This window comes from Gastrolobium bilobum, unplaced genomic scaffold, assembly GCF_033153095.1.
Source record: "Gastrolobium bilobum isolate Gb01-03AN ecotype WA unplaced genomic scaffold, APGP_CSIRO_Gbil_v1 utg6021, whole genome shotgun sequence".
Taxonomy (NCBI): Eukaryota; Viridiplantae; Streptophyta; class Magnoliopsida; order Fabales; family Fabaceae; genus Gastrolobium; species Gastrolobium bilobum.
This window is the reverse complement of record NW_026899147.1, coordinates 662,216-678,048: the sequence shown is the minus strand read 5'-3', so window position 1 is coordinate 678,048 and position 15,833 is coordinate 662,216. Positions and strand designations below refer to the sequence as shown.

General features: G+C 32.8%; 2 protein-coding genes across 2 annotated transcripts; one reads left to right on the top strand and one right to left on the bottom strand.

Moving 5' to 3' along the window:
• Positions 1–734: 734 nt before the first annotated feature.
• Positions 735–5,193, top strand: LOC133287660 (mitogen-activated protein kinase homolog MMK2). Its single transcript, XM_061485312.1, has 6 exons — positions 735–1,062; positions 1,991–2,120; positions 2,865–3,002; positions 3,453–3,785; positions 3,895–4,078; positions 4,561–5,193. The coding sequence occupies exons 1-6, from the start codon at positions 908–910 to the stop codon at positions 4,734–4,736; spliced, it is 1,116 nt and encodes a 371-aa protein (XP_061341296.1). The 5' UTR covers positions 735–907; the 3' UTR covers positions 4,737–5,193.
• A 182-nt stretch (positions 5,194–5,375) lies between these two features.
• Positions 5,376–9,556, bottom strand: LOC133287663 (probable polygalacturonase). Its single transcript, XM_061485318.1, has 6 exons — positions 9,521–9,556; positions 9,084–9,419; positions 7,937–8,057; positions 6,798–6,972; positions 6,583–6,653; positions 5,376–6,182 (listed from the first exon to the last, which is right to left on the bottom strand). Exons 1-6 carry the CDS (start codon positions 9,554–9,556, stop codon positions 5,470–5,472), a joined length of 1,452 nt encoding a protein of 483 aa, XP_061341302.1. The 3' UTR covers positions 5,376–5,469.
• Between the last annotated feature and the right edge of the window lie 6,277 nt (positions 9,557–15,833).

Genomic DNA, 15,833 nt, shown 5'->3' with positions numbered 1-15,833 from the left:
AAAACTGTTCTAACGTGTCGAAATCTAATATTTTTTAGAATTAACGTGTCGGAGTGTCGTGTCGTATCGTGTCACGTGTCTCGTGTCGATATCAGTGCTACATAGGTTCTAGCTCTTGAGATAAATAAAATAACATGTTATCTATGCATTAATTTTTTTAAGCAAAGATCCGTTTATAAATTTTTTTATAAATTTTTACAAATTATATTAACGAAATCATTGTCTCATTTTACATGAGATAACTATCTCATGTTCTTTTAACATAAAAAGTCGTGCCATCATTTTTTTTCTTTTTTTAATGGATAGTGAGTCCCACCATATCATGTGTCTATGATAAGAGATACTTATCTCCAACAACATAAAAAAAAATAGAACCCATTATATTATGTATTTCTGAAAAAACATGAGAGCATAACATTATGTATTTCTGAAAAAACATGAGAGCATAACATAATGTAATCTAGTATTCTCCCAAAAATATATAATATAATTCGTAAGAGTTTATAAACAAAAAAATTTATAAATATAACCCATTCCATTTTTTTAAACTAGAAATATGTGTTGATAAACAATGTACTTTATGTTGTGAATGCAAAATTAATTATTAATATAAGTGATTAATATCTTGGGGCGTACCTTTTTGCAAGTCCAAGATCACAGACAGCACGCCAATGTTGAAGAAAAAGAGAAAGTGGAGAAAGGTGTGTTGTGTTCACATAAGCGTGTCCACTTGGAAAGCCTCATATCCCATTCTCTCTCTCTTCTTTCTCTCTCCTTTCTTGTCTCTAAAATGAAATGTCAGAAAACTCAAAGTTAGCTCCTTTTTAAATTATATTATATTGGGTTTCTTCCCATTTTTGGTTTTGACTTGAGAGATTCAACATTGAAGAGCTCTCATATCATAGACATGTCTGTTGTGTCAGCTGAGCATAACGTCAGAGGGGTACCCACTCATGGTGGACTCTATGTTCAGTACAACATCTACGGTAACCTCTTCGAAGTTTCAAAGAAGTATGTCCCTCCTATTCGCCCTGTTGGTAGAGGAGCTTATGGTATTGTTTGGTAAGTAAAAAAGTCTTCTTTTTCTTTTTGTTGGGTCTGTGGTTTTGTATGTGTGTGTGTGTGTGTGTGTGTTGTTGTTGTTTTTAAAGGGTTGCCCTTATTTTGAGCTATGTTGTATCTTGATATTCTGGTTTTGGATTACCTGACTTTGAAAGTAAGTAAGTAGTTTTTGCTACTACTAATTTAGATTTAAATGTAAAGTGGAGTTTTTGCTTCATTTGTTAGTTGATTATTTTCAATTTGAATTGGTTATTTTGGTGTGATGATAAAGACCATTTTTTAGATCAAAGCCTCAAACTGTTATTTTCTTTCTTCATTGCTTTTAACTCATAGGATACGAATTTACCATGTCTTGATGGGATTCATGAGCTGAATCGTTGTGTTGGTTGTTTTGGTAAGTTGATCATTGCGATTTGTGATTCTAAAATCCATTGTTACTGATCATTATATTAGTTTTATTGGAATATTAAGTGAAAGAGTCAATGTTTAGTCTTGTGAAATTTACTTTATTGTTCCAGTTTTGCACATTTAGTAATACACCTTAGATAATCTTGTTATAGATCTTGTAGTGCCAGCCAAGTATCATAGCCAGTATTTCTTAGTCAAGTATCATATTACTTTCATATCTCTTCCGATTTTGTTTCTGTTGTCCTATTAAATGTGTTGATGCTACGATTATGCTTGACATAAGGTGGAAAATGAGATGGGATCATTCTTCTGGTATCTGTGTGTGCTTAGTTGGTATTGATACTGTGAATAGCACAATTCTTGGTATTTTAAAACTAATTAAATGGAGTCCCATGTATATGTTGTGGATAGTTTCTTATAATTTGGGGTTTGACAAAAAGTCACTTTTCTCATCCATGTGACCTAGATTTTCTGTTATCAACAATGTGAGGGACAGATATTAATTTCTCGTTTCATTCAGTGCTGCTGTAAATGCGGAGACACGCGAGGAAGTTGCCATTAAGAAGGTTGGCAATGCATTTGACAATAGAATAGATGCCAAAAGGACCTTACGAGAAATTAAACTTCTTCGGCACATGGATCATGAGAATGTAATTTTGATGAACTTTTTAACTTTGCATCTCATATCTAGATCCTGTTTTCCCTCAATGTAATTGTTTATTTTCATCTGTGAAAGTGTGAACTTTCATATTCAGCCGATTATTTATTTACTCTTCACCCATTTTCTGTTACATCTGTAAAAGCTTTGATTTGTAACATTTTTTTTTTGGTTACTGAACAAACAACAGTGCAGAATCTTGTGGCATGATGTGCAATTATGATTTTTTGTTACTTATACATTACTAAAAAATATTTTCTCTTGATGTGTAAATTTGTGCTCTGTTGGGCTTGAAAACTTTTACGTCTTAGCACAGTGGGCAATTTAAAATGTCTGATCTTCATATCCTTACAATCTCAATTTAGCATTGTCAAACATGCTTTTGAATGAAGAAAATTAGATCATGGAGAGTATCAAATTGTTGCTTTTTGAGTAGGATTTTCTTTATGTTATTGCTCAAATTTTATTCAAATGTTTTGTTTGTGGTTAAATGCAGATTGATTATCTTTAGCATGACAAGTTTCCCTTTTATAAAATTCAGATTATGGTAAAATCTTTTGATATTAGTTTTAGAAAATACTTGTCTAGTTGTCAGCAAGTCTCCTGCTATACTTTCTCACTGATTCCTGAAAGGAGCTTGGTTGGATTTTCTTCATTGGATTTTGATTCTAAAATCTTCTTTAATATCCAATTTGCAAAGTAGACTGCTTACTGATTAGTTATTTCTCCAATGAAGGTGATGTCCATTAAAGATATTATACGACCTCCACAGAAGGAGAACTTCAATGATGTGTACATTGTTTCTGAGTTATTGGACACGGATTTGAATCAAATAATACGTTCCAATCAACCATTGAATGATGATCATTGTCGGGTTAGCACTTCAGCTATTTCTTTTAGCATAAATTTTAATCTACCTAGTTGAAAGACCTTATAGCTAATGGCTTGATTAATGTTTTCTCCTTTGGTTGTATTTTAGCACAAACTAAAGATAAAACAAAAAATAAAGGGATTAAGTAACAATGCTGAACGTATACCTTTGCATAACTACGTACAAAAATTGTGGTCTTAAGTGTGCAATATTGCACACACGCTATGTGGTTCCATGAGTTTGATTGGCCCCACTTTCACTTTTTCCTGCCAAACTAAGATAGTGCCATGTTTGCAGTTGTGCAATGTTGTGACTGTAACAACAGTGCATGGCATTTCTCTTACTTTCTGGTCTGCAAAGTTTAACTGCTTTTGGTCTCCAAGGCTTCTGGCACTGTAGCATAATTCTTATTCTTTGTATCTTACAACAACTTATAAGATCTATTTTTTCCAGTATTTTCTGTATCAGTTGTTGCGAGGGCTCAAATATATACATTCAGCAAATGTTTTACACCGTGATCTTAAGCCTAGCAATCTGCTACTGAATGCCAATTGTGACCTTAAGATTGGAGACTTTGGTCTTGCTAGAACTACATCTGAAACTGATTTTATGACTGAGTATGTGGTTACTCGATGGTACCGAGCTCCCGAATTGCTTCTTAATAGTTCAGAATACACAGCAGCAATTGATGTATGGTCCGTTGGTTGTATATTTGGTGAAATCATAACAAGACAACCCCTTTTTCCTGGCAAAGATTATGTTCATCAGCTGAGACTGATCACAGAGGTATTAGCATGATATCTTAAATAGGATTTTTTAAAATTGATCCTTTTCAGACCTTCTCTTTTTATTTAAAATTAACTCGAATATGACAAATTTCCTTGCTTTCTAAAAGCTGATAGGTTCACCTGATGAAGCTAGCCTTGGATTTCTACGAAATGATAATGCTCGTAGATACATAAAACAGCTTCCACAATATCCAAAGCAAAACTTTTCTGCTAGATTTCCCAACATGTCTCCCGGTGCTGTTGATTTGCTAGAGAAGATGCTTGTCTTTGATCCAAACAGGCGCATTACAGGTAAAATGGAATGAATTTTTTTCTTATTGTTCCTGGAGCTGTATATGACTCAGAATGATAGAGGGACAGCTATTGTATCAAATCAAATATTGATATAATTAAATCTGAGGATATCAAATCAAATTTTGTTCTAATTTGTTTTTAAGTTTCGCTTGTAAATTTGTGTAGTGTTTGCTGACCTCCAATGATGTCTTAGTTTGAAAAAACCAGATATGACAAGTTTGTTTTTGTTTAGGTGGGCCCTATGCTCATTATTGGTGAAAATTTGTGTGGTTGTCTTAAACCCTTTTAACATTTAGGTCATTATGTAATAATATTACTATATAATCCAACTAGTATTGTGAATTCATTAAAATTCTTATCTTTTCCCATGTTTCTTTGCAATATATATATATATATATATATAACAGTGTCTTTCATAAATGACGTGATTCTCTTTGTCTATTTTTATTGATTGTACCCTACTTCTTGATGCTTTGCAGTTAATGAGGCATTGTGCCACCCATACATGGCACCTCTCCATGATATCAATGAGGAACCTGTTTGTGCCAGACCTTTCAGTTTTGACTTTGAGCAACCTTCATTCACTGAAGAAGTTATCAAGGAACTTATCTGGAGAGAATCTGTGAATTTCAATCCTGATCCACCAATTTACTGAGATTTTGTATTTACTTAGTATATGCTTAGTGAAATATTATGATGGACTAATTTACAAGTTATGGCACTACTTGGGAAGTTGCAGTTCTCCACAAGATATGAAACATGTCGGAGTCATTGAGATTGTTGTGAGGTGTCTTTCATTTCAGTCTCATCTCAGATTCTTGGATAATCATTTTGTTGAGATGTACCGTAGAAACGATCAGAAGATGAGCTGCATTACTCAAAGGTTTCAGCAGAATATTCAAGAGCCCTGCTCCTTGTTGGTGTATTTCTATTTTTCAGCTTAGACTTAGGGACCATAGTGTAGTGCACTGTTGCTTCCAGTTTTTTTTTTTTATCCTTTAGACCAAGGAAAATACACAAGAAAACTTCTTCATTTGTGGGGACAGACATTATCCCATTGTAAGACATAAAATGGAATGGTTTGTTAAGAGTTCAAAATATTTAATAAAATTTCCACGTTTGCCTTGTTTTTGCTTAAGTCTGACCAATCTGTATATTAGTCCTCTTAACAAAAATAAACTAGCTAAATTTGATTACTGCTAGCATTGTAACACTTAGGCTCTCAACAGCATCAAGCCATCTCATAAACTTGTAGATGAAAAAGAAATTTGTTGCATTACTATAATTTGACAGATAATTCATTTTTCAACTTGAGCAATTACTTCTGGATAATACGAGGAAGACAAGCCTTAAAAGAAATAACTATATGGTACTTCTTAACATATAACTCACTCATGTTTGATGCTGTAAGTACATTTCTTAAGCTCCAACATATCATCAATTGGTAGATTCTCAGTGGGAAAATCACATGCTTTGATATTCTCCGGCCCCTGATCAGGTAACAAATTGCATGGCTGAGGAGTCACCCCACTTGTGATCCCTTGAATATCAGTGCACTTCCATGGCTGTTTCTTGGCCTTGGATGTCATTTTAATTGTCACATTGGCAAAGCAAATTCCAGTAAAGGGGTCATTGGAGATTCCTTCCAAACTAGCAGCCATTTTCACATTCTCAGCCACAATATCCCTATAGTTGATGCCTTTGATCTCAGGTAAGGCATTAGGATCATAGTGGCTATCAGCATGGGAACCATAGTTACCTGTCATCCAAAATGCCCATTTCATAGTATGCATGCTCATTTTCTTCACATATATGTCCTTCACATACCCTCCCCTCCCTACTGCTGTCTTAATTCTAACACCTGATTCTGTATTGATGGCTGTGATGTCCTCAGCTCTAACATCTTGGATTCCACCTGACATCTCACTTCCAAAGGCAATGGCTGCACTGAATGGAGAAATGCATGTCAGCCGTCTGATCACAAGTTGTTTGGTTGGCCACCCAAACTTTATGCCATACTCATCCCAGCCACTCTTCACTGCCACACAATCATCCCCAGAAACTATGTAGCAGTCTTCAATTCTTGTATTTGTGCAAGAATCTAATCCAAAAAAAGAAAAAATGAAAAATATCAATCCACTCAACTTCAATAAATACATATAGGGGGAGGGCTAAATTTACACTACTTTATAAGTCTATAATCCCTTACACTCTTGATTTTACTTGCATTCAACAGTTCTAATTTGTTGCAAGTGAGAGTTATTATAAGTAGAATCAATAGTTAATAAATTATGTAAGAGTTTTTATACTTACAGAAGTGTAAATATAAAAATTCTTATATTCTTTATTAGTTATTTATTCTATTTGCATTTATCAATTCTCATATCCAATAAATTGAAACTACAAGATGGAAGTAAAATTGTTTTTTTTTTGGGGGGCTATATTATACACAATTTTGTAACATGAATACATTATTCTAAAATAAATCTTTAGATACCAACCTGGGTTGATGCCATCAGTGTTTGGAGATGTGACAGGAGCAATGATGGTGATGCCTTTGACAATAATATTGCTGCATAGTGTTGGAAATTTTGTTATAATCTTGAAGTTGGAAGAGAATTTTCAAAGGTGTAATAATGTTAGTGTTACAAAGGTCAAATATGATTTTGAATGCTTTTAAAACTTGAATATGACCATATGAGAAGGGAAGGATTACCTGCTATAAACAGGATGGACATTCCATGATGGAGAATTTAGAAGCGTTAGATTTGAGATTTGAATGTTGTCAGAGAACATTAATTCAATCAGGTACGGGCGAGTGTATTTCAATTTTTTCTTGTGAAATTGTTCCCACCAGAATGCTCCCTGCCCATCTATGGTGCCATTGTCCCCTGTTGCCACAATGGTCATAATCTCATTCATATTAAGAATAATCAACAATCACTAACAATGATAAAATTATTTAATTGATAGTTAATAATTTAATATAGCAACAAATTCATAATAAATTTTTAAATGATATAGACTTGATATTTCAAAAAAAAAAAAAAAAAAAAAAAAAAAAAAAACCATTTAAGCAATCACACTTGACCAAAAAAGGGGATGAAGCTTGTATTATGAAATAAAGAAGCTATAACTTAAAGAAGCAATCTAATTGTGACCAATAATGTATCACCTCAAAATAATTAAGGTACTTCACTTTTATTATTAACCACTTCATATTACATGTTCACATAGGCTAAGTTGAGTTTTTAATATTTTTATTTTGTGTTTCAATATAATACCTACAATGAACTATTATCTAAATTAGATTATCAATTACATGTTGTTAAGTTTGAGTTCCATTTGAAATTAACCGAAGCTAAATATGAGTCTATATTATATGCAAAGCATTTATCAGTCTAGTAACAAAAAAAAAATGTATGTCTTATTAAGACCTTACTTTCATATGTGAGGAACAACTATTATATATAAAAAAAAAAACCATTTTTCATCAATCATTAGTAACGCGAGTTAGTAACTTCAAACAACTAAAATATCTATTTTGAAAAAGAAAAAGAAAATGTCTACTTTGAATGGAAGTAGCTTTTGAGAGACTACATTGAATATAAATAACAAATTAGATAATTAACTAGAAATATACAAGATTAAAATGAACAAACATAAAATGTAATGACAAAACAAAATAAAATTTAATTAAGCCTAATAGATTAGATAAATAATATATTCAATGAGAGTAAGTAAACTTTAGCGAAGTGGAATTCAAACTTTTGATGCGTGGCACATGTTCGCTGAAATGTTTCACCAACCCTTAACTACTGGGTTGATATTTGTTTCCTGCAACTTTTTCCATACCTGTGACAATAACATCAGTGAGGTTTGTTCCAAATATAAGGCTGGTGTACCTTCCCGCTCCTGCATCTCTTCCTCTACCGTAGGATGGGAGTGGTTTGATCACAGGCCATTCAGTAATATCCTAAATCAATATATAAAATAATACAAAGAAAAACTCTTGTTAATAGTGTAACATCAAAGTGCCAAAAACTTTTCCCTTGTAAACTGAAGACAAAAACGTATTAGACCACACCATGGCACATTTCTATCAAAGTTTTATTTCCTATGGAACCCAAATTAAAGGGTGTGTATGTAAATAGTTTTTAGGGGATCAAAGGTTCAGGAGTTGGTATATTGCTTTCATGAGTTAATTAACAATATTGCTTTGATAGCCTAGTTTTCTAGCAATAGTAGGAAGTGAGGAACCTAGTGACATAATTGTATTTCATTTATTGGACATCTTACCTCATTTTTAACTCAAATGAATCCCTTTAAAAACGTTTGTTTCCATTTTCAAAAATGAGTCTATGACAGTGATAAATAATAGATTACTTCAATTTTATTTTGTAATGACATTCAGGAAATTGTAGCCATAGTACTAAACCAAGAATATATTATTAATTTGCCATCAATGAAGTCGACCCATATAATGTTTTCTACCATTCAACCAATGCAAGCTTTAGAGAATCACTTTCTAACTTAATTTATTGCCTGTTTTGTTTGCAGAGTCAAACTTGGGAAATAGTTCTTGTCAAATTCTGTCAAAAGGAAAGGTGCAAGAAATGGAAGATGAGGCCAAGTGGGTGGAACAAAAGCATCAGTTCAAATACAACAATCAGTAGAATAACTTTTTCCACTACTCACATAGGCTTTGGAGGAACAATAACACTACTAGCTAAATCAAAGGCAGGATGAAAGGTTTTCAGCTTATATGGTTCATAAAAAGCAAAACAACTGAGGATGGAAGGTTCTGATCCTAAAAGATGTAAGGTAAAACATTTTTATTGGGGGATGTAGAAGGCTTTGGTAGAAATAAATTTTGCTTGATCACATAAAAATAACTGATATTTGTGGTTACTTAGTCATCAATATGAATAAACAGAAGCAACAAAATCAATGCTAACCAGGTCTTGATCATGAAAGAATTAATGAACAGAAAATGAGATACCTGAGAAGCAAGGAGAACAGCATCTTTGTTTAGATAGAGTGTGAAGTGACTGATGAGACTGAAGCTCCCAGTAAGCCATTTACCAGCAGGAACATAAAGCTGAGCCCCCTCTTCAGAAGCATATTGACTCAGGTGATTGATTGCAGAATTAAAGGCCTTTGTGTTGGATGTGTATCCATCTCCAACACCACCAAAATCAGTCAATGAAGCACTATAAGCTCTGCAATTTATAGCACTGTACTCAAAGGAAGTTGTAATAATGTTGGCTTTTCTGCTCTCAGCTTCATCTGAACTCAGCAGTGTTACCAAAAGGAGAGCAAAAACAAATCTAATTACCTGCATAAGGTTTAAAAGTATATACAGAAAAGATTTGCATAAATAAGACCAAAAAGCTACTTTGAATAGATTGAATGATAGAAGAGAAAAAAGGGTCTCACTTGTATCCTCATGTGAGCTTTCCACAAGAGCTCCATCCTAAGAAAAAATGCACTTTAGTGTTATTTGTTTTAGGTATAAATGGAGACTGAAACTATGTCAAGTATTTATAAGGGAAGTTAAGTTATGGCTAACCGGTTCATGAATTCTCAAGTTTTTTTTTTTTTTTTTTTCTTGGAAAATTGAATTCTCAAGATTTAAAAGGCGGGTGTGTAGGGATTCTTTTAACAAAATAACCGATCAAAATGATTATTTGAACAATATATACAAATAAATTGGTAAAAATACCTATAACATGTACTTTTGAGTCCCCAAGTTAGGGGGAAAAGGAAAAGTATATACTAAGTACTCTTTTTTTGTCATTCTTAAACACAAAAGCATATGAGTCCAATATTGTTTGTTATCTCTAGGAGCCATTATACACCAATAGAATAATAGTACATTTGTTGCTTGCAAGTCTTAAATCTTAGATGCAACTTTGAATAGGATTGGTTTTTGTTTTATTTTTTCTCCAAATCCATGAGTGGATGTTTATATTCTTTGCATTTGCTTTGAAGGCAGAACCCGTTGAGGATAAAGGAATATTAGAATTAGTGAGTATCCCCGTCTTTTCAAGTGGACATAAATTTAATGAAATTATAAAAGTATTAATGTTTATTACGTTGTATGAGATAATTTTATGTCCTACACGTATATAAAAGTATGTTGGGTCTATGTTTTTTTTTTCTTTTTTTTTCCACATGGCCCCACATGTGATCCACATATTTTTATGTGTGTGTAGGAAATAAAATTATGCCTATAACATGAAAAATATTAATCTCAATTATAAACCATTAATTTCTATAAGTTGATGAAATGTTTGGTATTGAAGTTTATGGGCTTTTTGACCCTTTTGCCCCTCATTAATTAATTAATAACCAATTTGCCCCTGATCCAGAACTATCCTCCAACCTGCCCCCTTTTAGTCGACTACATTGCTTTTTTAGTCGAGCAAATGGTCAAAATTCAGAATGTGGACTACACGAAATATAGTCGACTAAAAAAACATCTTGATCCACCAACCTGCCCCCTTTTTGCACCCTCTACGTCAGTATCTGACGTGTCACCTAGCGGAATAACACTCTCAGGTTCACCGTCCTCGTCGCTGTCCATATCGGCATCCTGTTCATCCTCATCTATTTACCGCAGTGTTATCTGACTTATGACAGGTGCAGGTGCAGATAAATTGACTACTCTTTCTTCATGACCAAAATACGGTTCACTTCTTATATGCATGGGTGCAGATGAAGATTGACCACAATCTAATTCAACATATATCTCAATAAAATTTTGAAATTTTTGGTCAACAATTGCATCTATGACACATTCGACATCTTCATCATCACATATATCGTTACCAATGTAGTAAATAGCATCCTTACCAACTGTAGTCTCTACCCTGGCAATCATCCGTTGAACGCATTGGCTGCCTTGCAGACCCAAATTTTGTTGAATTCTCCCCTTTAACTCATTGTATGTAGTGCCCCATTTGATTTTCAACATTTTCGTTTTTCCTTCAAATTGAACACCATTGGGGCCTTCATAATGCTTTCCATCATAGTAGATCATTGTCACATACATGTTTGGACTTGTGCTCATCTTCCTCACGAAATTGGGACTAGGGTTCTGAAATTGGGGGTTTGGGTTCGGATTTTGGGGGTTGGAATTGTGCAATGACAATGATTTCACAATATTAGGGCTGTAGAGATGGTGGGATGAAATACAATCGGATTGAGAGGATTACACATTAACAAAGGGAGCTATTTTGGGTTACACAACAACAACAATCGAAATGAGACTGAAAACATGGAAAATATAGGGTTTTAGTCGATATTTAGTCGACTAAATATCCCAAAAATGTAGTCGATCAAGATGCTTTTTTAGTCGACTAAATATCCCAAAAATGTAGTCGATCAAGATGCTTTTTTAGTCGACTATATTTCGTGTAGTCCACATTCTGAATTTTGACCATTTGCTCGACTAAAAAAGCAATGTAGTCGACTAAAAGGGGGCAGATTGGTGGATAGTTCTGGATCAAGGACAAATTAGTTATTAATTAATTAATGAGGGGCAAAAGAGTCAAAAAATCGAAGTTTATGAGTTCAAATATTTATAAGCATTTGTTTATCTCTTGCCCGCACATAATTTATATACAAAAGCACATAAAAGATACTTAAAATTAATGTTCTAGTTAAAAATTTCCAACACAATCTCGTCCACAAATTTTTGGTCCAAAACTGTTTTTACGAGGACACATGAAATAGTAGGTATGTTGATTTTGAAAATCCATGCGTTGCTCTATCAGATTCATCCCTCATTTTCATCATCCATGCCGTCAAATTACTGTGAAATTTTAACTACACATGATCACTGTTTCAATGTCATTTTCTTAATGTTATTGTGCACAAATGTTCTTAGTACATAACTCAATATCAAATGTATAGATTCTATCTTTGCATATTATGGAGGAAAATTTCTTCTATACTCTCGGAGTACTGAAACTTCATTATATCTTTTATTAAATTTGGAAAAAAATAGTATAAATAACTTTTACCATTTTATCTATTTTTTTATTATTATTTTCACTTAAATCCTATTTTCTCCTATTTTTAGTAAAGGAGTAGATACAGAGAGAGATTATCTACAATGAACAGTTAATAATATATTTTTGTTGTTTTATGCGTTGTGTGGGTTAGGGAGGAAGTTGAGAAGGGTGGGTAATTAGGTTGGTGACTTGTGTTGTTGCTAATTTTGACTTTAAAGTACTATTGTGGTGCAATATAGTTAAAAGGATACATAAACAAAGGTAGGCAAGTTAGTAAATAGCGAATTTTTTTAAATATGTTGATAGAGATTTGATCTCTGACTGTCTGTATAGAAAAAAAATTTATTGGTAAAGACAAAATTCATTTCATCCTCACCGTTGCCAACCCACCTCATAATAAAAATCATTGTAAGAAGTTATAAGACAAAAAATCTTATAAGTATAACCTCCTTATAAAAAAAAAGGTCAAAATATATTTTCATTTGTATATACTGTAATGTCTCACATCGGTTGGAGAGGAAAACGAAACATGCCTTAAATAAGGGTATGGATACCTTTCCTTGTAGGAGGCCTTTTGGGGTAACCCAAAACGTAAAACCGTGAGCTCGACAGTGCTTGTGCGCGGGGCAAAGCGGACAATATCCTGCTACAGGGTTTGGGGCTGATACATTTGGTATCAGAGCCTGACCCTGGACCGGTGTGTACAGCGGGGACGCTGTATTCCCAGTGGGGGAGGATGTTATGTCCCACATCGGTTGGAGAGGGGAACGAAACATGCCTTAAATAAGGGTGTGGATACCTTTCCTTGTAGGAGGCCTTTTGGGGTAACCCAAAACGTAAAACCGTGAGGTGCTTGTGCGCGGGGCAAAGCGGACAATATCCTGCTACAAGGTTTGGGGCTGTTACATATACCGCATCTACTTTTAATTCAGATTTTATAAAAAAAGTTAATATAGTCTATAAGTTAGTTTTAATTTTGTTTCTATCCTATATTATTAGAGAAAATGTTTGTCCTTTTAAATGATACCACTTGTGTCATTTCACTCTCACAAAGAGATGAGACCCGTACCTTTATTTTTTTTTGTCTATTCTCTCTTCTCCGTGATCTATCTCTTTCTCTCACTTAAAATGACACAACTTTTCTCTTTTAAAATGACACACACTTTTTCCATATTATTATTACAATGTTATAAGATTGATATAGAATTATTATAAAGTGTAAAAAATAAATTAAATGTGAATGTTATGTACAAATACAATAATATGTTTTAATCTAATAAGAATATACCATAAAGTTGAACTTTGAAGACAATCTCAGACTAATAAGTTGTCAAGATTTCCGTCATATACATTACTTCAATGTTAGATTTTACTGATTATGTAGTAGACGATGGAATATTATATTAAAGATAACTCTCAAAAGAGTAGAAGTTTATAAATAACTTTATGTATCTACTATGACTTCTCTTATAAGAGTTCTTTAAACTTAAAATGTAATTTTAATTATAAAGAAAATGAAAGTGCAAAAAAGAATTTCATGACTATTTAATTAAGATAGGGTTTATACTTACAACCTCTTAGCAGCACTTTATTTTATCTTTGGATCAAAATTAGATTAACGACTCTCACTTGACGTTATTTGATAACCAATGATTCAATTTTAATCAAAAAATAAAAAAAAATTATAAAAAATTATAAACAAAAATGATTATAATTAAATATAACCTCTGACCTTAATTAATGGAAAGCTTCAACATCATAATATGAAGAATAAACTCTTCTAACAACTTTGAGGTAATGCTTGTATTAAATGCAATTCATCCAATCGAATGTTGATCAAATCAAAATTTTCGTCCTCTTGACAAATAATTAGAGTAAGCGTGCCGTACCAAATGGTGGTAGCTCAGTTGGCGCATGAGAGCTGAGCAAGTAGGGTGAGAGCATGTGTTCGAATTTCCTCAGTACCACTTTTGAGAGAGATTTAAAGTCTTAATCTTAATCCTGAACTCGCCCCAAATCAAATTAGTTGCGAAGCGATAAATCGATTGAAATATTTCAAAAAGAGAGAGAGAGAGAGTAAGCGTGCCGTTTGAAGCATAATCACACATTTACGTGGAACGCTAATTGAAGTTCAACAAAATCTCATTCAAACAAGGACTTAAGGAAAGCTTATAAAATTTTCATCATATTAATGGTACAATGGTGTAAGGACAGATTATTTATGCTCTTTCATAGTTACATAGACTATGCGATGATTAATAGTTACATTTGACTGGTGCAGCAAAAAGACCCTATGTAGCATCCATGCATTACACCAATTAATCAAGTATAAATGCTAGCTTACACAGTTACACAAGAATATATTATAACAAACGTAATTTTTAAAAAACATTACTTACAATTTAAGAAATATATATAATAGAAGTGAGGGACACTATGTTTCCTCAATAAAAAGAAACACATTAGCGCTGATTTAACAAAATAAAACGTAATCAAACCTTTTTATGAGAATCAAATATAAATACTAATAATTAAAATGACCAAAAGGAGTAATTAAACATAATTTTTTTTGGGTGCAAAATTAAACATAATTAACTAATATTAACTTTCTTTTGCCTTCAAAAATATATGTACAGTACTTTTCTGTGCTACTCACGCGTCATGATTATGCTCACCCTTGGCCAACCCTCAAATACTGGCCCTTTGTGAATGTGATTCTAGAAGGAAGACACCATTTTTGTATCAAAACCATCACGAGCCCATTCTCTTAGATTTTGGAGATGATGGCATTAATTTGTCTCATCAAAAGGACAAGCCCTTTTGGATTGGCTAGTTGAAAAGGAGACATCTAGTTACATTTTATTAAACAAAAAATCTTGGTCGCTAGTGGAACCAAACATAATTCCTTTTTGTTCAAACCCATAACACATCTAAGATAATTATTATGATAAAAATCTTTGTCCTTTTAAATGACACAACTTATATTCTTTCACTCTCACAAAGAAGAGGTGAGACCCACACCTTTATATATTTTTGTCCACTCTCTCCTTCTTCTTTATCTATCTCTTTCTCTCACTTAAAATAACACAACTTTACGCCCTTTGAAATGATACACACTTTTTTCAATTATTATAGATATGTTCATAGTTCTTGTCATGAATCATGATTGAGAGCGGAGGTGGCTAGGTATTGGGGTGCTGCAAAGAATTTCATCAAACACGCTTGCTCCTTTGTTTTTTTCAATGAGAAAGAGGATTGGATGGGGTGCTTGTGTTTATAGTGCAGTTCACTGACATGATCGTAAGTCCAGTTTGTTATGATGAACACAGGCCTAGTCCAATGGAATCACTTTCGAGATTGTTTTTAATCATCTTATTTTAAGGTTTTTTTTTTTTATAAATAAAAATTAGGTTAAACAGATTTTGAGAAAAGCTTTAATAATGAATTTTTTTTTTCATAATGAAGAAAAAATCAAAAATCAAAAGCTCTTAACAGGAACTTTTTTTAAGCTTTTTTCAACTTTTCTTAAAGTGTGTATTTTTTTTTAAATGAAAAACAACAGAGATATAGAGAGATAGGAACTTTTTTTCGAAAAGTATGCTTTTAAGTAATTTTAAAACTAAAAACTGTAACTTTATGTAATCACCAAACCATTTTTAGTTTTTAGTTTTGTAAGCTATTTTTTTTAACTTTATCTTAAAAATAATTTCTAACTTAAAAAAAATCCAAAT